Here is a 20,133-nt window from a genome sequence, read left to right on the forward strand (position 1 = left end):
GGCAACGTACAGCATGCGGGGTTTCAGCAGGATCTAGGAAGCGGAGGACCAAAACACAAAGTCGTTGGTCCGTACCGTACAGCCCGCAGTGTCTTCCTGCGTTTCAGAAAGGGGACCATTTCAGCCCCACGTGGCTCTTTGAAAAAAGTGCCATTTTAGCGGGTGGCCACTGTCTAGGACTTGCCGATCAGAAGGTTGGCAGTTTGAATCCCCACGACGGGGTGAGCTCCCGTTGCTCAGTCCCTGCTCCTTCCAACCTACCAGTTCGAAAGCACCTCAAAGTGCAAGTAGATAAATAGGTACTGCTCTGGCGGGAAGGTAAACGGCGTTTCCGTGCGCTGCTCTGGTTTGCCAGAAGCGGCTTAGTCCTGCTGGCCACATGACCAGGAAGCTGTACGCCGGCTCCCTCGGCCAATAAAGCGAAATGAGTCCCGCAACCCCGGAGTAGTCTGTGACTCGACCTAATGGTCAGGGGCCCCTTTACCTTAAAAATCAGGCAGGGCAGTGTATGTGGGGAAGCTTATAAATGATGCAAAGTGAGTAGCAAACACGCCCAGCAAACACCAATGAAAGTGAAGGCCGGGTTCAGAGTATGAGAAAATCTAAGTGCTATTTCTCCACCCAAAATAGTTTAAATTAAGATGTAGCGATGTGTGCTGATAGCTTCCAGTGAGGAGTGGGAACAGAGATCTGGCGGTCGCTCTTACCCGCAGTAACTGAGCAGAGCCTCCAAGCTCAAGAGCTGTCTACCTCTAATTGCACGGGAGAGGGCCAAAGAAGGGTGGGCAGTGGCTTTGTTGGGCACATCTGATTGGGCAGCGTGCGGAACAGAGGGACACTCTGTCCAATCCACGAGGGCGTAGAGAGAGAGCCAAGAGGGGAGGGGAGGACTCGAAGAGCGCCGCTTCCCTCCCCAGCCCCGTCCTTCGGACAACGAAACAGCAGAAAAATTTCCGGCCACGTTTATTTTCAGAGTTGTCGTCGTAAAGGCCACTGCAGCATGTGCGCGTGAGAGGGGGGTGCGGGTTGGGGCGGAAATCCCTCCCCTTCCCCCTCCGAATTCTTGGCCACGAGGAGATACAAAAAGAAGAAGAAACTAACGACGGAGACGAAGACGAGAGAGAGAGAGAGAGAAAAGTTTCCGAAAAGTTAGCGGGTTAGCACAGATCCGAGTGCAAATAACATGTAAACGCCACCCCAAGCCACATTTAAACAGACACGCTGTCGATAGGAAGAGAGAAAAAGAAAGAGAGAACGTACCTGTTCGCATCAGACCCCCCCACCCTCTTGGCACAGTTCCACCCACCCTGCTGGGCTGGCATCATTCGTCATCATCATTTTTTTAAATTCACATGCTGGTGGGGAGAAAATCTGTAGCATTGGTAAAGTTAAGAGGCTGGGGGGGGGGGAACGACCAAGGCATGAGGCATGGAGCCCCCCCAACCCCCCGCCCAGCACACAGGAGGAGCAAAGGAACACAATTTGACACAGGCCCCAATCCCCCTCGCAGCGAGTGCAGGGGGAGAACTTAACTCCGTGGAAACCCCTCTGCCTCACTTCTGGGGAGGGGGGGGGGACTCGCCCTCCCCGGCCCACCGAAGCCCCCTCACATGTTTACAACCGCGGAGAGGGTCTCGGGTTTGCTTGGGAAGGGCCAAGCACCAAGATAACGCTTTCAAAGTTTGGTCCTCGAGTTTTACAGAGGGGTAATGCGAGGGGGTGCGGGGCCGGTCTCCCGTCCCCAAGGCAAGCCTCCTTTCCCCTCCCCACGATACAATCTGTTCATATATATATATATATATATATATATTTCATATATATAAATCTGTCTATATAAAACTCTTTACATTCGGCACGTAAGGTTATTTCAGGCAGGGCAGGGCCGGGGCGGAGGGGGTGGGGCGTCGGTGTTCACCACCCCTCCCCGAATCTGGAACTGAAGGAGGAAGGCAGGGGGGGAAAAGGTCCTCTCCCGTCTCCCAGCCCCCCGAGGAAGGGGAGGGAGGGAAGGAAGGAGGGCGGTTTTCCCACAATGCATCACGACACCCAGGCGGCAAGCTGCTTCATTTCTTCGTCGTCGTCGTCGTCCACCGCGGACGCAGAGGCGGGCACTTTTGAGGCTGGCAAAATAATAATAATAATTTATTATTTGTACCCCGCCCATCTGGCTGGGTCTCCTCAGCCACTCTTGGCGGCTTCCATCAAAGATTAAAAATACCGTATTTTTTGCTCTATAAGACTCACTTTTCCCCTCCTAAAAAGTAAGGGGAAATGTGTGTGCATCTTATGGAGCGAATGCAGGCTGCGCAGCTATCCCAGAAGCCAGAACAGCAAGAGGGATTGCTGCTTTCACTGCACACTCATCCCTCTTGCTGTTCTGGCTTCTGAGATTCAGAATATTTTTTTTCTTGTTTTCCTCCTCCAAAAACTAGGTGCGTCTTGCGGTCTGGTGCGTCTTATAGAGCGAAAAATACGGTACATTAAAATGTCACACACTGAAAACTTGCCTGAACAGGGCTGCCTGAACGGAGGGAGGGAAAGGATGAAATCAAAATGTAGACACGGCGCCCCAAAACTTCAACCCTCTTCCAAACAGTCCTTGGAGCTCCTGCCTTTACTTAATTCCTTGCCTTGGGGTGCCCATTTATTTACTGGATTTATATGGGCTTTGAAGACACTCGAACTCAGGATGCAAGGGAGAAATGTGCTCAGAGGAAGGCATGCTTGGCAAATCCACACCATGATCAACTCTCACCCGGAAACCTATGTCCCCACTGTGGAAGGACGTGTGGATCCTGAATTGGCCTCACAGACTCACTGTTAAAGTTGTGTTTATGGAAGACCATCTTACTTGGCTACAAGTTATCGCCAAAGAAGATACAGTGGTACCTTGGCTGTCAAACTTAATCCGTTCTGGGAGTCCGAAAACCCAGGCACAGCTTCCAGTTGGTTGCAGGATCTTCCTGCACTCAATCAGAAGCTGCGCCAGACGTTTGGCTTCCAAAGAACGTTCACAAACATTCACAAACAGGTTCAGGAGCCAAAACGTACGCGTACCAAGGCGTTCGAGAACCAAGGTACGACTGTAGTGCTTTCAGGCAGACGCCACAAAGCGGTTTGTGTAAGGTTAGGACAAGAAGAACACACACACACACACACACATACAAAGGGCCTTCTCTTTTAAAAAAAAGTCACAATATCCAGGCTGTATTAAGACCTTTGGAGATCCTAAGCACTTAAAAGCTTTTGGTGCCCCTATACCTATCCAATTCAAAACATAAAATAAAATTATTCTTTTAGAAATGAAGCAGAACCTACATTCAGATGGAAAAGGATGCTTATTTTTGTACACTTCTACTTTATATCCACCCACTTCTCCAGATTTGTTGGGCACCCCACACCAGCCAGAGGCATGATGGGAGTTGTAGTCCAGCCACACTTAGGGAGACCCAGGTTGGCAAAGCCAGGACTTTGAGGGAAGCTGAAACAGCAGGCAACGCCGTCCCAAGACCCAGGGGCTTGTGCCCACCCCGCTGCCTCCCCACGCCCCCTTACCTGGCACGCTGGGCAGGCGAGAGGCAGGCACGCTGGGCAACTCAGGGGTGGGTTCCCCAACATTCAGCAGCTCCTTGTCCAAGTCTTCCTGCTCCATCTCCTCCAGCTCAGCTAACAGCTCATCCTGAGGGCGGCAAAGGCAGGGGGATGAGTAGAAACACAAACAGGTATCCATTGCCACTTCCCCCCCAATGCCCACTGCCCCACTCCTCTGGGGCTCAGCGCCCCCTCCCCCCCCCCCCGGCGGCTCTGCAGACCCATAACTGAACTCCTTCCTCCACTTTTCAAGAGGGAGAGTTCCCCCGCTTTTAAAATTATTTTTATTAAAGATTTTCTTGATTTACAAAAGTGTGTGCAATGTCTCTCTCTCATATATACACCGTATTTTTCGCTCCATAAGACGCACCAGACCACAAGACACACCTAGTTTTTGGAGGAGGAAAACAAGAAAAAAATGTTCTGAATCTCAGAAGCCAGAACAGCAAGAGGGATCGCTGTGCAGCGAAAGCAGCAATCCCTCTTGCTGTTCTGGCTTCTGGGATAGCTGCGCAGCCTGCATTCGCTCCATAAGACGCACATACACATTTCCCCTTACTTTTTAGGAGGCAAAAAGTGAGTCTTATAGAGCAAAAAATACGGTATATGTTTTTCCCCCATGTAACATTTTTACAAATCAGTTTCATTTGTTGAGACGTTGGGAAGAAAAGGGGGAAAGAGGTGGAGGGGGGGGAAGATGAGTGGGGGTGGGGTCGGGTGGCGATGTTTCTATTTTACTTACTATATGTGGGGTTTGGGGTCAGCGTTGCTTGTGCAGGTTCTTTGCTGTTCACTTGTGTTCCTTTGGTGGTGAGAGGTTGGGGTTGGCCTAGGGTGTGACTGTTCATTTGTGACTGACTGTGTTGAACTTTGTTTTCATGTGCGAGTGTTTCAGATCAGGTTAGCCATATTGATTTGTATGGCGTTGGTGGATTTTTGTCAGTGTCTTGTTGGGCTGTGTATGTGATAAAGGGGAGCCATACCGGGGTGAAGGCGTCTTCTTCTATTTGTCCCCGTGTCAGTTTCAGTTTATTGGTTAATTTTTCTAGCAGGGCTGTTTCCCATAATATTTGGCAGCCCTGTTCAGGGAAGTTTTTAATATGTAACATTGTACTGTTTTTAACACTTGATTGGGAGCCGCCCAGAGTGGCTGGGGAAACTCAGCCAGATGGGCGGGGTATAAATAATAAATTATTATTATTATTATTATTATTATTATTATTATTATTATTATTATTACCCTTGGTCCATGCTTACTGCCTGACAGGTCTCTCCAGTGTCTGGTTATGATGCTTCTGGCTGCTGAAAGTAGGTGGGTTATGAGTTCTTTGTGGTGTAAGTGGGCATTATTTTATTGGAAGATGTTTAGTAAGGGTCTCCCGCTTTTGACGTTACCTCATCTACATCGTCCCCAAAGCCCACGGGCTTCGAGATGGCGTCAGAGATCTGTTGGGCGATATCCTGCTGCTCTGTGATCTCAGCCATCAGGTCGTCCACTTTGTCGATGTCCCTGGAGAGACGGGGTGGGGGGAAAGGGTGAGACAGAGGAAAGGGCAGCTGGGGTGGGGGGCTGCTTTTGTCGTTGCACCGAAGCGCACCTCAAGAACAGGAAAGCACGGGAGGCCAAAGGAGCTGGAAGACGGAGCAGGTAAGTGACAAATCTGAGATCCAGGTCCGAAAATGTGAGCAGCCGCCACGAGACAAAATCCACAAGGCAGGACTAAGAAGGGTGGAGCCAGCCTTTGAACGGGGAACCTTTCTTTAGCCAAGGGCCGCAATCCCACCAGGGCAACTTTCTGGGGGCCACAGGTCTGGACACACACAAGCCTCTCCATCCTGGTTTGACCCCAGTTCAAAGACACAGACCAGCCAGGTAAGCTTACTGGAGGGGGGCTCAGAGATGGCCCGACAAGGGGCGTGGCCTGGGCAGAGGATTCTGGGAGCTGTAGTTTGTTAAGGGCATCGAGCGTTGCTAGGAGAGCCCTATTCCCCCTCACAGAGCAGCCATTCCCAGAATCCCCCGGGAAGAGAGAGTGGCTGTTAAACCGCCCTGACAACCATGGCTCTTGTGAAGGGAATAATGGGGTCTCTCAGCACCCTTATCGGACTACAGCTCCCAGGATTCTTTGCAGGAAGCCACAACTGCCAGCATTGTGCTTTAAATAGAGGGCATGCATGTGGCCAGAAAAGGTCTCCTCCTTCCCACTCGGGGCTTGCTGTTCCCTCTGCCTTCTCTTTTGCCCTTTCCAGGCTCCACACAAGCACCCCATCTCCCTCCCTCCAGGCAGAACAGATGCCTGCTCTGAGGGCCCCACAGCCTCGGGACCCACATGTGCTGATGGGCTTCCTTCATGGCTCGGGCTGCGTCCGACATGGTCTTGAGCACTTCGGTGTTGGTGGTGGCGTTCTCGAGAGCTTCGCGCTGGAACTCGATGGTGGAGAGGGTCCCGTCGATCTGCCCCAGCTGCTGCTCGTAGCGTTTCTTCCGCTTGAGGGCTTGCAGGGCAGCTGGATCGAGAAGGGAGGGAAAGAGGCAATGCATTATTCTGTTTTTAATATTCAGCTGACAACTGCCCAGAGTGGCACCCAGTCAGATGGGTGGCATATTATTATTATTACTATTAGCAAGCATCAGTTCCATTTGCTCTCTGACACAGCCCACCCCTTAAACTTTACAAACGTTCTATTTTCTCCCCTAAGGCTACAGGGTTCCATTCCTCAGAAATGTAGGATGTGCTGGAAACAGACACACAGCTCCCTAAAATCCCTGCCTAAAATCCTTGACACTGCTAAGTTTCTTTTTTAATTTTGTGTGTGTGTGTGTATAATTGAATTTAAATATCACATCACAAAAGTAAAAAGAAAATACACCACTTTATTTTATTTATATGTAACATTTACTTTTTGGTAACATTTTACTTTCTACATAACATATTTTTGCTAACCGGCGAGCGGTGTATTTTCTTTCCTTTTCTTTTAACATTGCTAAGTTTCTAGTCCTTATGAAAGCACAGCCCCCTCAAAGCTGCTGCTTTAGGGATGAAGGAAATCTCCATTTTAACCGGCCCCCTTCCTGGACCCCATGTTCCCCATATCTCCCTCCACTGCTCCATTCACCTCTTTTGTTTTTCGTCCCATGTTTCTTGGCCGACTGAAGCTCCTGCTGGATCTTTTGCTCCAGGAATTCTTGTTTCTTCACAAGCACCTCCTCCGTCTCCCGCAGCTTCTGGATGGCCTCCTGCGGGGTAGGGGCTTTGGCCTTCTTACCTGGAAAGGGCCCCGGCCAGAGAGGGTGGGGAAGGGAGAGAAGGGAGAAAACCAGAACGCCCATTAATCCTCCAGCATCAACCCAACCTATTTGAGAGCTAACAACAACAGGGGCTAGAACCATTGTTTGGAAAGGATGAAGCTAAAGGGAGACTGGTCAGCCCACCAAGAGGTACCCCAGGTGAATTATGGGCTTTTCCCAGCAGCCATCCTTCTCCTCCATGACTCTCTTGCCCTGCTTCAAAATGGGGAGGGAAGCTGCCGCCCTACACCCAGAAACTGAGCACTGGGGAAGAAGATAAGTTAACCCCCCAAAATAGAGCTTTTTGGAAATATGGTACAGTCCACTCCCCCCCCAAAAGCTTGGAATGAACCCTTCCCCTTCCTTTAATACGTCTCCCTCCTTTGTTTTTCTCCCTCTACCAAGCCAGATTCTTTTCCTCTCCTCCCTCCTCCCCCCCAAGACACAAATGGTTTCTCCCAGCTGTCCGTGATCCCCTATGGCGATTGGGCGATACCACCCTCCTTCAGGGTGGGGGAATGTAAATGTAGGGGCTCACCCTTCCCGAAGAGCTTTCCCAAGCCACTCATCTCGCCTGGTCGGTAATTCACTGGACTTCCTCTTCCGGCTTCATCCACCTCCCAGCCTTACACCGCCTCCATCCCCCCCCCAATCACATGACAATAGGGAAGGACCAGGGCAAAGGGGTACCAGTCTTCCTAGTTCTCTATAGAGACATCAGGTTCCCAATTTGAACTGGCTACACTCATGTGGGGGGAAATGGGAGTGGAATTGCATTTTTTTAAACAATGGGTTCGACCTAGACTCATTTATTAATTGCAGTTAATTCCCAATGAGGCTAATTAATCGTGACCCAAGTCCTACTGATTTAATTTGGAATCCAGTGCAAATAACTTACTCTAGAAGACTGGGACTAACCCAGTGATTTTTTTGTTTTGTTATTTTTATTAAAAACAAACAAACACCATGGCTGCTTCAAAGAGCAGCAACGAAATGAGAACCTCTCGCCCTGTTTGGATTTTGGCAATTGGGATTTGTTTTTAGCCGTAGATTCCGACGTCGCTCCACCACATTTGCCCCGCACATGGGAGGCGGTTTACAATGGAAACCGGAAGTTGCGGTTGCGGGGAGGTTCCAAATATTGGTATCTCTTTGGACCAAATCTGGGCACGGGACAAAAACGTGGGCAGGGAATCATATGACGTGATGTCTCTCCCTCTCTTCCCCCTCCCTCTCTTCCCCCCTCCCTCTCTTAAAGGAGCCGCGCCGCCCTAAAGAACCCCTTTCCAATCCTGAAACAGAATTTGTAGTCTCGAAATTAAATTATGAAGATCCATTTCGTACAGGGGCCATATGATCTACTTCTTTTTATGGGACTGAGTCCACATTAATTATTTTGCCTGCAGTTTGGAGGTCTCCACCCCAAGCTGCCCCACCCATCCCATAATAGCGCCCCTGATCTTTAAAAAGCTGCGGGAGATTTAACAATCCAACAGGTATAGCTTTCCACTGTGGAGGAGAGAATTAGGGGAGGAGCTCCCCTCCTTTTAACACTGATTTTCCATGTTTTTTCCATACCGGATATGGAGATCCATTGATTCTCCTCTGTTTTAAGACTCCTATCTCCCATCATCCCTGTTTCATTGGTTGAGGCTGACAACCAAAAAACATCTAGAGTCCCCTAGATATTAAAAGCACTTCATTGTAATCTGGCTGACATGTCTCTTCCCACTTGGCTCTGGGCATTCACACCTTTTCCTTAATGCATTATTGTTGTTTAAATAAAACATGAACTAATTGAAGATGTGATAAGAATTTTCAAGTCTTAGATATATAATAAAGTTAAAGGGACCCCTGACCATTAGGTCCAGTCGTGGCCGACTCTGGGGTTGCGGCACTCAGATGTTCATAAATGTACCAACCAAGCACGTACATAGATCAGCACAGGAAGACCGACCTATTTTTGATTCCCAAACTGACCAAATGTTTTCTCTGCAAGGTCAAAGGAAAATGGAAAAGCCTCCCCATTGTCTTTTCCTTCAAAATCCTGTCTTAAGGGTATGTCTGTCTGTGTTTGAATAGGGTGAGCCTGTGACCTGGCTCAGGAACTAAGGCTCCCCAGGGTATCCAATCAAGTGAGCATTAACAGGTAACCTGTCAGATGAGATAAACAACGCACTCAGATTTCTGCTGTAGACCGCCTTTTCTGTGATGTATCTGAGGGGTGGTCTTGAGCTCCAGAACAGGGAATTTAAAATGTCTATATAAGGACAGGCACACCTTTGTTCTGGGTTCCTCCTCCTTTCCTGCGTGTGAGGGGAGCACCCTGTCGCAACAGATCAATAAAGATCGTGCTTACTCGCTGCTTTGCTTCTCAATATTCTCTGGTTGGCCTCTGTTATTTTCTCCTACCAATAGGGAACCCACGTAAGGACTCTATACGGGCTCTTGGACACCCCATAAAGGAACAAGGGCAAATGTTTGTTTACAACAAAGACAAGCATGTCTCTGGCCATGTGCGAAGTACACTTTCCCCAGTAGTAACTGCAGCTCAGCACTGTGAGCATATTGAGGGTGAAAGACTGTAGAGCCTGGCCATTGATTTTAATAATAATAATAATAATAATAATAATAATAATAATAATAATAATTTATTATTTACACCCCGCCTATCTGGCTGAGTCTCCCCAGCCACTCTGGGCGGCTCCCAATCAAGTATTAAAAACAATACAGCGTTAAATATTAAAAACTTCCCTGAACAGGGCTGCCTTCAGACGTCTTTTTAAGATAGGATAGCTACTTATTTCCTTCACATCTGAAGGGAGGGTGTTCCACAGGGTGGACGCCACTACTGAGAAGGCCCTCTGTCTAGTTCCCTGTAACCTTACTTCTCACAATGAGGGAACCGCCAAAAGGCCCTCGGTGTTGGATCTCAGTGTCCGGACTGAGCGCCGCAACCCCAGAGTCGTCCGCGACTGGACCTAAGGGTCAGGGGTCCCTTTACCTTTACCTTAAAGGCCAGGAAGAGAGTTCACAAGGAGATGGTAAATACTCTTTTCCTTGCCATCCTTCCTTCCTTCCCTGCCTGTTTATGACCTCTGGGTTTTGCTGAATGCATTCCTCTAGTCCTGTTTTGTTTACTCTCAGATATGTATGCATGCTCAAAGTAGTCTTTGTAGTTAACAGGATTTCTTCTGATCTGACTTTGTCCCACGTGGTTTCTTTTGAAACGCTCAGAGGAAATCTGTTTGGTTCTTATGAAAACTGTGTAAAAAGTCCTTTTTTGAATAAAAAAACCTGGGCCGAGGGGTGGAGAAGGATTATTATTAATATTGGCACCTCTCCCCAGAGTCTTGCTGGCCAAGCCTCGTGTGTACAGTGGTACCTCAGGTTACATACGCTTCAGGTTACATACGCTTCAGGTTACAGACGCTGCTAACCCAGAAATAGTGCTTCAGGTTAAGAACTTTGCTTCAGGATGAGAACAGAAATTGTGCTCCGGCGGCACAGCAGCAGCTGGAGGCCCCTTTTTTCACAGAGGGCCAGATTTGATGAAGTGAAGGGCCGTGAGGGCAGACCAAAGGGCCAACCAAAGTTGTTAACCTTTTTTTTTAGGATTGAAGTAGGTGACCTTTTTTTTTAGGATTTTACCCCAGGAAATAAACTGCCACAGGGGCCAGATTAAACCGTACTACCAAATGATTAAGGTTTTAAATGACAATTTTAGGTATTATTTTAGTGATCAATATTTAATATATATTTTTAACTGCCGCTATACAGTGGTACCTCGGGTTACATACGCTTCAAGTTACATACGCTTCAGGTTACACACTCCGCTAACCCAGAAATAGTACCTTGGGTTAAGAACTTTGCTTCAGGATGAGAACAGAAATCGTGCTCTGGTGGCGCGGCAGCAGCAGGAGGCTCCATTAGCTAAAGTGGTGCCATTATTTAAACCTTATTAAATAATAAGGTTCAGGTTAAGAACGGAATGAATTAAGTACTTAGCCCGAGGTACCACTGTATTTTATTAATCAGAGTCCAATCCTTCCTTTGCTTTGGGAACGCTGCAGCAAGGTGCCTATCAGGTAAGTCCAGGCTGTTCACACGCGTGTTAAAAAGATGCGCGGCAGGGAAACACGTAGAGGATTTATTGTACGGGGTCAAAATCCAGCCCCCGCCAGCACATTCCACACATGAAGAGAGAGGTCCGGTTTGCATCAGCTGCAGGCGGCACTCAGGAGCGGGCGAAGGCTTCTAGGCCCTGTTTCAGAAGGGACAGGTTCATGCCGTTGGGGACAAGGATACACGTGACTCCTACGTGGAAGCGAAATATGGGAAAAATAGATTGCGCATCTTTCCCCCCTTCGTAGGAAGCTAACTTATTCAGAGTCAGCCTTGGGGTCCGCTTAGCTCAGGCTTGTCTCCACTGACCTACAGCAGCTCCCAAGAGTGAGGCGGGCGCCCCCTTTGCCCCACAGACAGCAGCCTCCGCCGCCTAGGGGCGAGGGGGTCACACGCAGCGGGCACATTTCTCCCCGTTACCTAATTTGCTGACGTCGTAAATGTTGCGGCTTTCGTCGTCGAAGAAGAGCATCTGCGAAAAGGGAACCCCGGTTTGTTGAGACAATCTGAGGAGGAACAAGCGGGGGGCAGAATGAGAACTCGCCGTCTCATCGCTCCCATAGACCAGCCTTGCCAACGGGGTACCCTCCATCAGTGGGGTCCAAACTTTTTCACAGAGGGCCAGATTTGATGAAGCGATGGGCCGTGAGGGCAGGCCAAAGGGCCAACCAAAGTCATTAACCTTTTTTTTTAGGATTGAAGTTGGTGACCATTTTTTTTTAGGATTTTACTCCAGGAAATAAACTGCCACAGGGGCCGGATTAAACCGTACTACCAAAATGATTAAGGTTTTAAATGACAATTTTAGGTTATATTTTAGTGATCAATATTTAATATATATTTTTAACTGCTGCTATACAGTGGTACCTCGGGTTACATACGCTTCAGGTTACATACGCTTCAAGTTACAGACTCCACTAACCCAGAAATATTACCTCGGGTTAAGAACTTTGCTTCAGGATGAGAACAGAAATCGTGCTCCGGCGGCGCGGCAGCAGCAGGAGGCTCCATTAGCTAAAGTGGTGCTTCAGGTTAAGAACAGTTTCAGGTTAAGAACGGACCTACGGAACGAATTAAGTACTTAACCCGAGGTACCACTGTGTCTGAATTGTCTCTGTTATACCCAATTGCAATTGATTGTATTCCTGTTGTGTTTTATGATTTTCCTGATATTGTAAGTGAGCTGGAACTGGACTGTAATAATAAAAAAATTCAAATAAACCAACCGGCGGGCAGGATTAGGCCCAAGAAACGGACGGAACTTGGGGGACATCACTGTGGGGGCGTACAAAGAGTCAATGGCCCAGCTGGTCCAGGCTCCTGTTTTCACAGCCGCCGTCCCCTCTATGCCCCCCATCCAACCTTACTTCTGAAAGTGGGTGACTTTGCTGCCCGGGTAGATCTCTGCGTAGTGGATGAAGCGGTTCAGGCTGAAGAGATCCAACAGCTGATTAGCCCCCCGGATCTCACCTGTCCTAGGAAGAGAGAGGGAGGGGTGGAGAGATTCATATTTGAGATTGCTTATTCATCTTGTTTATTAAATAATACCCCCCCTTGCAGACGACCGCAGTGCCTGGAGACGGGCAGTCAAGTCGCGCATCCGTAGCAGGGACCTGAGGAGAAATGACCGCTGGGAGGAGAACGGAGAGAAGATATACAGTGGTACCTCGGGTTACATATGCTTCAGGTTACATACGCTTCAAGTTACAGACTCTGCTAACCCAGAAATAGTGCTTCAGGTTAAGAACTTTGCTTCAGGATGAGAACAGAAATTGTGCTCCGGCGGCGCGGCGGCAGCAGGAGGCCCCATTAGCTAAAGTGGTGCTTCAGGTTAAGAACAGTTTCAGGTTAAGAACGGACCTCCGGAATGAATTAAGTACTTAACCCGAGGTACCACTGTACCACGATGCAACCGGATGCCTTACTCTGCCCCGGCTGCAACAAAACATGTCTCTTCCGTATAGTCCTTGCAGCAACAGCAGGCAACATCTTGACCTCACCCCCAAAGGCGCATTCTTCCATTGTCTCCCATCGTCAACCAAGGTTAAATTTGTAAGCTCATGGATTTTTCTCAGCCGGAACTCAAGTTCCGGCACCTCCACTGCCGTTGTAAGAGAGGCGTTCACGGTGAGTTCCTCTTTCTTCTAGGAAAATAGCACCGCAATCTGAAGATCGCAGGGCGCTTCACAACACAAAAGCACAAAAGGAGAACGCAAAATGCGTAGTGAAATCAAGGACATGAAAGAAAAGCAAGCCAGTAAACCGTCCCACAAACACATTTAAAAGGACTTCATAGGGACTAGTCACACAACGGAACTTTAACACGGAACTTTAAGGTGGTCGGCAAGCAGCAAACATGGTGTGGATGTCCCTGTTGACATGGAGTCCAATAATAATAATAATAATAATAATAATAATAATAATAATAATAATTTATTATTTATACCCCGCCCATCTGGCTGAGTTTCCCCAGCCACTCTGGGCAGCTCCCAATCAAATGTTAAAAACAGTACAGCATTAAATATTAAAAACCTCCCTAAACAGGGCTGCCAAGCCAAGTAAACCAGAATAAATGGAGGCAGTTTGGGGCCTGCAGGGATGGGTGCAGGATCTGGACTCACCGTGAGGCAGCCGCCATAGGGATCCCCTCTGCATGCAGCTGCTCCAGCACAGCCGGCACCTCGGGGTACAGATTTATGGGTCGTCCGTTGCGGTCTCGTATTGAGCCATCGCTGAGAGGAACATTGACAAAAGAGCTGTGAGGTTTGTGGCCTTTAAAACAGAAAATAAAGTGTGGGGGTGGTATATGTGTTTTTAACATGGCAGGCAGAAATCCAACAGGTACAGTTTCCCCCAGGACACAAAGGAGAGCTTCACCTGTTGGGTTCCTGCCTGCTGCACGGTTTTTAGGGGCACAGAGCCCTTTAAGCATAAAACAAAAATCAGTGTCTCTCCCCAAGTGGGGGGAATAAACAGCTCCCTGAAAGGCCCTTTGTATTGTGCATTAATGACAATTTGTGCTCAAGATGGTTTCAGGGAAGTTAGAAGCAGAACTCCTGTTTGACATTGTTTTGGAATTTGGACACCCCATTTGGCACATGCCCCATAACCTGCTGATGAAATCCTGCATCTTTTAAAATATAATAATAATAATAATAATAATAATAATAATAATAATAATTTGTTATTTGTACCCTGCCCATCTGGCTGGGTTTCCCCAGCCACTCTGGGTGGCTTCCACAAAGACCAAAAATACACTAAGATGTCACACATTAAAAACTTCCCTGAACAGGGCTGCCTTCAGATGTCTTCTGAATGTCAGGTAGTTGTTTATCTCTTTGGCATCTGATGGGAGGGCGTTCCACACAGCGGGTGCCACTACTGAGAAGGCCCTCTGCCTGGTTCCCTGTAGCTTTGCTTCTCACAGCGAGGGAACCGCCAGAAGGCCCTCAGCGCTGGACCTCAGCGTCCGGGCAGAACGATGGGGTGGAGACGCTCCTTCAGGTATACTGGGCCGAGGCCGTTTAGGGCTTTAAAGGTCAACACCAACACTTTGAATTGTGCTTGGAAACATCCTGGGAGCCAATGTAGGTCTTTCAGGACCAGTGTTATGTGGTCTCGGTGGCCGCTCCCAGTCACCAGTCTGGCTGCCGCATTCTGGATTAGTTGCAGTTTCCGGGTCACCTTCAAAGGTAGCCCCATGTAGAGCGCATTGCAGTAGTCTAAGCGGGAGATAACCAGAGCATGCACCACTCTGGCGGGACAGTCTGCAGGCAGGGAGGGTCTCATCCTGGGTACCAGATGGAGCTGGCAGACAGCTGCCCTGGACACAGAATTGTCCTGCGCCTCCATGGACAGCGGTGAGTCCAGAATGACTCCCAGGCTGCGCACCTGGTCCTTCAGGGGCACAGTTGTCCCATTCAGGACTAGGGAGATATAAACAGTTTATGTATTTATTTTGCCCCGCTTTCATTGCATTACAGCGCAACAGTTGCCCACACGGATGACAAGGACGTGGTAACCTTAGAGAAGCATCGCATCAGGGAATCTAATAAGCGGTATAATGTGTGTGGTCCGCCCAGTATAAATCCATCACTATTTATTTCATAAAATTTGTAAAAATTGATTGTAAAAAACAACAACAACCAACCCCTCAAAGAGGTTTGCGAAAAAAGATGAAACAATGCAATTACCAGTAAGAAGAATTAACAACAATAATTTAATACTTTTGAGAAATGAAAATGAACCAAAAACAGATTAAAATGCACATTAGTGTGAGTCAGTGACAGGCATAGGCAAACTTGGCCCTCCAGATGTTTTGGGACTACAACTCCCATCATCCCTAGCTAACAGGACCAGTGGTCAAGGATGATGGGAATTGTAGTCCCAAAACATCTGGAGGGCCGAGTTTGCCTATGCCTGGTCAATGAGATGCTGCAGAAAAACGCCCTCAAAAAACACTGCCAGTCCTATAAATACTCCATATTATTATTATCAAATTTGTATACCACCCTTCATCTAAAGATCTCACCTGTTTTTCTGGAAGGGGGGGTCCACGTGGGTGTCAACCCAGAAGGGCCACAGCGTGTAATCTGTAAGAGAGAGGTCAGTTGACCTTGAATTCCCCTAACCCCCAAAACATAAGCATAAAATTTCATGTTTCTCACGTGCTTCACTCATTTCCATTCTTCCCAAATCGTCTCCTTTTACTATACAGATTCTGCTTGTTGAAGGCAGAATCTATTGGGGGGGGTCTTCAGCCCGAGGGCCAGAGAACCTTCTGATTCCTTTATTATTTTATTCACATAATATACATTCTTTACAAACAAACAACTCCAAAATAAACAGACAACTCCAAAATAAAATCATGTAACAGAACCACAAGTCTCATGTTTTCATTTACACTGATCTACTCTCTCTTTTTTTTAAAGGATATTTATTAAGATTTTCAATTTTTTATACAAACAAAAAGCAAACAAAAAGATTAAAAAAGACATATAGTTCATGATACAATCTTTTCAGTAACATATTTCTCTGACCTCCTCATACCTCCCCTTCTTGTATTCCCTTTCAAATTATTTGTTCAGCAAATCCTTAACTTAAAGCATTACAGCTTATAATATCACCTTATTTTCTATCCAAACCCTTTTTTTCTTCCATATTCCTTTATATCATTACAGCTAGAAACCACTCAATTTCAATCCAACATCTACACTGATCTACTCTCTGATATTTCTTGCTGCTTTCTGCTTTCCTTATAGAATCTTTATAAAAATTTAAATCTCTTAAATCCTATACCAATCTTTAACAATTTCCATTAATCCCTTCACCTCCTCCCCCACAGCCCACCCGTGTGCGATCTTCTTTACCTACAATTATTTTTGTTATTGTTGCGTTATTCACTTTATTTGTTATTCCATCCTTAGTATTTTATTATCCTATCTCCTTGCGCCTTTTAAACTTTTGCATATTAATTTTTAAGCTCCGAGGGCCGGACAACCTTCTGGGGGCCACATGTGCAAAGTGGGCAGAGGGAGAAATGGGTGGGGCAACGAGTGCGAATTTTACCTTTGTAGAGTGAGCTAGTTTCTACATTCCCACCCCAACACCCCCTGGCTATCCCTCCATCTAGGCAACTACCAGAGTTGAAGGACACATTTCCAGGCAGAAATACTCCAGGAGGTTATGAAGCAAGAGTATAGAATTGTCGAGTTGGAAGGGACCCCGGCGATCATCTAGTCCAACCCTGTGCAAGGAAGGAAAGTTCTGCCCAAGGTGACCTGAGATTAAGAGCCTCATGCTGTCGGGGCTGAGGGTGAGGAGGGTGTTTGGTCCGAGGTGAAAGCCCTTGGGGCCAGACAGAGGAGCTTGGAGGGCCACCTGGATTTCCCCCACCTTATCGTAACAGTTGCAGAGCAGGAAGGAATAAAGGCGTTGAACAAACACAACATGGGAGAACTATACCTGTTGAACCTCTGCCTGTGGCAAAGCTGTTCCAGGCGGAAAGTAAAACTGGGGGATCTTGGAACTTCCTTGGGAGTTAATAATAATAATAATAATAATAATAATAATAATAATAATAATAATAATATTTTATTTATATCCTGCCCTCCCCAGCCGAAGCCGAGCTCAGGGCGGCTAACAACAGTAAAATGATACAACATTCTAAAATCATTTCATTATAAAATCAGTTCACATCAGATTAATGGCAACCACTAGGCTAGAGTTCTGTGAGGATTGCCAAAGGAGGGGGTCAGGCTGTGCCCTGGCTAAAGGCCTGGTGGAACAGCTCCGTCTTGCAGGCCCTGCGGAAAGATGTCAAGTCCCGCAGGGCCCCAGTCTCTTGTGACAGAGCGTTCCACCAGATCGGGGCCACAGCCGAAGAAGCCCTGGCTCGGGTTGAGGCCAGCCTAATCTCTCTGTGGCCTGGGACCTCCAAGGTGTTTTTGTTTGAAGACCGTAAGGTCCTCCGTGGGATATACCAGGAGAGGTGGCCCCGTAGGTACGAGGGTCCTAGGCCGTATAGGGCTTTAAAGGTTAAAACCAGCACCTTAAACCTGATCCTGTACTCCACCCGGAGCCAGTGCAGCTGGTATAGTACCGGGTGAATGTGAGGACCCCGTAAGGAGTCTCGCCGCAGCATTCTGCACCCACTGGAGTTTCTGGGTCAGTCTCAAGGGCAGCCCCACGTAGAGCAAGTTACAATAATCCAGTCTGGAGGTGACCGTCGCGTGGATCACAGTGGCTAGGTCAGGGCGAGAGAGGTAAGGAGCCAACTGCTTAGCTTGGCGGAGATGGAAAAATGCCGCCTTTGTTATAGCTGCAATCTGCGCCTCCATGGAAAGGGAGGTGTCAAAGATTACACCCAAACTCTTAACGGACGGTGCTGGCACTAATTGCGCCCCCGCAAGAGATGGGAGTTGCCCCCCCTCAATCCCATATTGTCCCGTCCCAGCCACAGGACCCCTGTCTTCGAAGGATTTAACTTCAACTGGCTCCCACGTAACCATCCAGCCACAGCTTCCAAACATCTGGTCAGTGTGTCTGGGGCCGAGTCAGGATGGCCATCCATCAACAGATAGAGTTGGGTGTCATCGGCATACTGATGGCAACCCAGCCCAAAACTCCGGACAAGCTGGGCGAGGGGGCACATAAAGATGTTGAAAAGCATCGGGGAGAGAATCGCATGCTGCGGCACTCCACACACCAAGGAGTGGCGCGATGACAGTTCCCCCCCAAGCACCACCCTCTGTCCCTGACCAGTTGGTTGATGGGAATTTCTTTCACCCCAAACTTAGGACCCCCCCCGCAGATATCAAGGGTTCTTATTCCCAGGGATGTTTGGTGGTTTTTCTGTGTGTGTGTGTATATATGTGTATATACGGTATGTGTGTATGTGTGTGTGTGTGTGTGTATACATACAGGATGAGCCCCAAATCAACGACGGAGCAACTTACCCAAGTCAAACACAACCAGCGCCGGCCGCTTGCTCATCTTTCTATTTCCAAGAAGTAAAAACAGGAATAGAAAAGTAGGGGTCGCACTCTGGGGGGGGGGAGAGACTTTGCTCCTCTCTTTTTTTAAAAAAGGAGGCAATCAGGGGCCGGCGGAGCTGCGAATCAGGCCCCCGCTTTCTTCCTGCGAGGAGCAACGGGAGCTGCAGAATCCGACCCTCCAGGAACGAGCAGATCGGCGGCGGCGGATGAATGACAGGCTGCCTGTCACTCGGGCGCTTCCTCTTCCACTTGATCGCCGAGGAGCCACGTGCTGCTGCTCCGGAAGCTTCGGATGCAAACAGCGGCTGCGAGAGCGTTCCAGGGCCGCCCCCGGGTTAACCCCTTCAGTCCCGGGGGTTGTGGCGGGGGCAGGAGATTGCCAACACAGCAGGACTTTTTCCCCTTTTATATATAGAAAAGCATGGGTTGTGATTGTTGCAGGAATTGGCAGCGAGGGAAAGGCGAGGACGGTGGATTTTGTCATGCTTACGATCATATTTTCTTCTTTTGTTAATGATGCTGCTTTAAATACGTATGTTATATTTGACTTCATTTAGCCATGTTTCTTTTTTCCTTTTGAAATGTTTAAGATTTGTTTTTGTTCGCTTTGTTTTAAACATGTCTTCTGTAGTTGACCTCGTTTGTAATGTTTTATTTTGAAATCTTTTAAGGTAATATTTTAGTTTTCTGTTAATTATGTTGCTTTGACTGTACACTCTTTATTTGATTTTCCTCAGAAATGTTTAATTCTGGATTGTTTGATTGAAGTTTTAATATGCTGCAAACCACTTTGGGATTTTTTCTTAAAAATATAAAGTGGTCTTTAAAGGATTATTATTTTGGTGCTATATATAAAATGTTAATTTGGGCTCTGTATAAATATATATTTAAAACTTGGGTACCTCTTTAAACAAAATGTAAATTTGGGTGCTATATAAAACATTCTAGTTTGGGTGCTATTTAGTTTTATTTTGGGCACCTCTCTAAATTTTTTATTTTTATTTTGGGCATGCTTTAAATATTTTTTTCTAATTCAGGCACCTCTTTAAATAACACGACAATGATCTTTCTGTTGGGATTAAAGGGACATAGCAGAATATCAGGAGTGATTTAAGAATTTTTTTACTGCACGTTTTATATTTGGCTTTCAAGCTGTTTTTAGGACGTCGTAAACTGCCAGAGCGGTTTTCTTCAAAACATGGAAGTTTGCCTTAAAACCACCTAAATAAATACATCTGTGGCATCCAGATTTGGTAGATATAGTGTTAAGATGAACTTTCTCAAAAAGTCATCCAGAGCTATGAACTTCAGATGTCAGAAGAAGAGTGGGGCAGACCTATTTAGGATTGTACAGGACCAGTCAACAAAGCTCATTTCTGGGAACAGGCCCTGTGACTCCTTCCACGTGGCATCTCCTGTATTTAAAACACAAAGAAAGTGTTTTGAGGAAACAGGGTGGTTTGGCACAGCCTATGGCAGGGAGTGGAGGAACGCAGGTGGCGCTGTGGGTTAAACCACAGAGCCTAGGACTTGCCGATCAGAAGGTCGGTGGTTTGAATCGCCGTGACGGGGTGAGCTCCCGTTGCTGGGTCCCTGCTCCTGCCAACCTAGCAGTTCGAAAGCACATCAAAG

At 47.6% G+C, this 20,133-nt stretch overlaps 2 protein-coding genes across 2 annotated transcripts in view; both read right to left on the bottom strand.

Annotated features, from left to right (window-relative positions):
• Nucleotides 1-7,543, bottom strand: part of TM9SF1 (transmembrane 9 superfamily member 1) — a 43,320-nt gene extending 35,777 nt beyond the window's left edge. The window contains exons 1-5 of the mRNA XM_053360470.1: nucleotides 7,419-7,543; nucleotides 6,709-6,858; nucleotides 5,922-6,099; nucleotides 4,987-5,101; nucleotides 3,556-3,679 (exon numbers count right to left, since the gene is read on the bottom strand). Coding sequence (XP_053216445.1) covers nucleotides 3,556-3,679; nucleotides 4,987-5,101; nucleotides 5,922-6,099; nucleotides 6,709-6,858; nucleotides 7,419-7,449 — 598 coding nt within the window. The 5' untranslated portion in view covers nucleotides 7,450-7,543. The remainder of the gene's footprint in view (nucleotides 1-3,555; nucleotides 3,680-4,986; nucleotides 5,102-5,921; nucleotides 6,100-6,708; nucleotides 6,859-7,418) is intronic.
• A 3,472-nt stretch (nucleotides 7,544-11,015) lies between these two features.
• On the bottom strand, nucleotides 11,016-18,795 carry MDP1 (magnesium dependent phosphatase 1). Its single transcript, XM_053362871.1, has 6 exons — nucleotides 18,463-18,795; nucleotides 15,537-15,597; nucleotides 13,627-13,737; nucleotides 12,373-12,480; nucleotides 11,426-11,511; nucleotides 11,016-11,197 (listed from the first exon to the last, which is right to left on the bottom strand). Exons 1-6 carry the CDS (start codon nucleotides 18,497-18,499, stop codon nucleotides 11,118-11,120), a joined length of 483 nt encoding a protein of 160 aa, XP_053218846.1. The 5' UTR covers nucleotides 18,500-18,795; the 3' UTR covers nucleotides 11,016-11,117.
• Nucleotides 18,796-20,133: the final 1,338 nt, after the last annotated feature.

This window comes from Podarcis raffonei, chromosome 13 (genome assembly GCF_027172205.1).
Source record: "Podarcis raffonei isolate rPodRaf1 chromosome 13, rPodRaf1.pri, whole genome shotgun sequence".
Taxonomy (NCBI): Eukaryota; Metazoa; Chordata; class Lepidosauria; order Squamata; family Lacertidae; genus Podarcis; species Podarcis raffonei.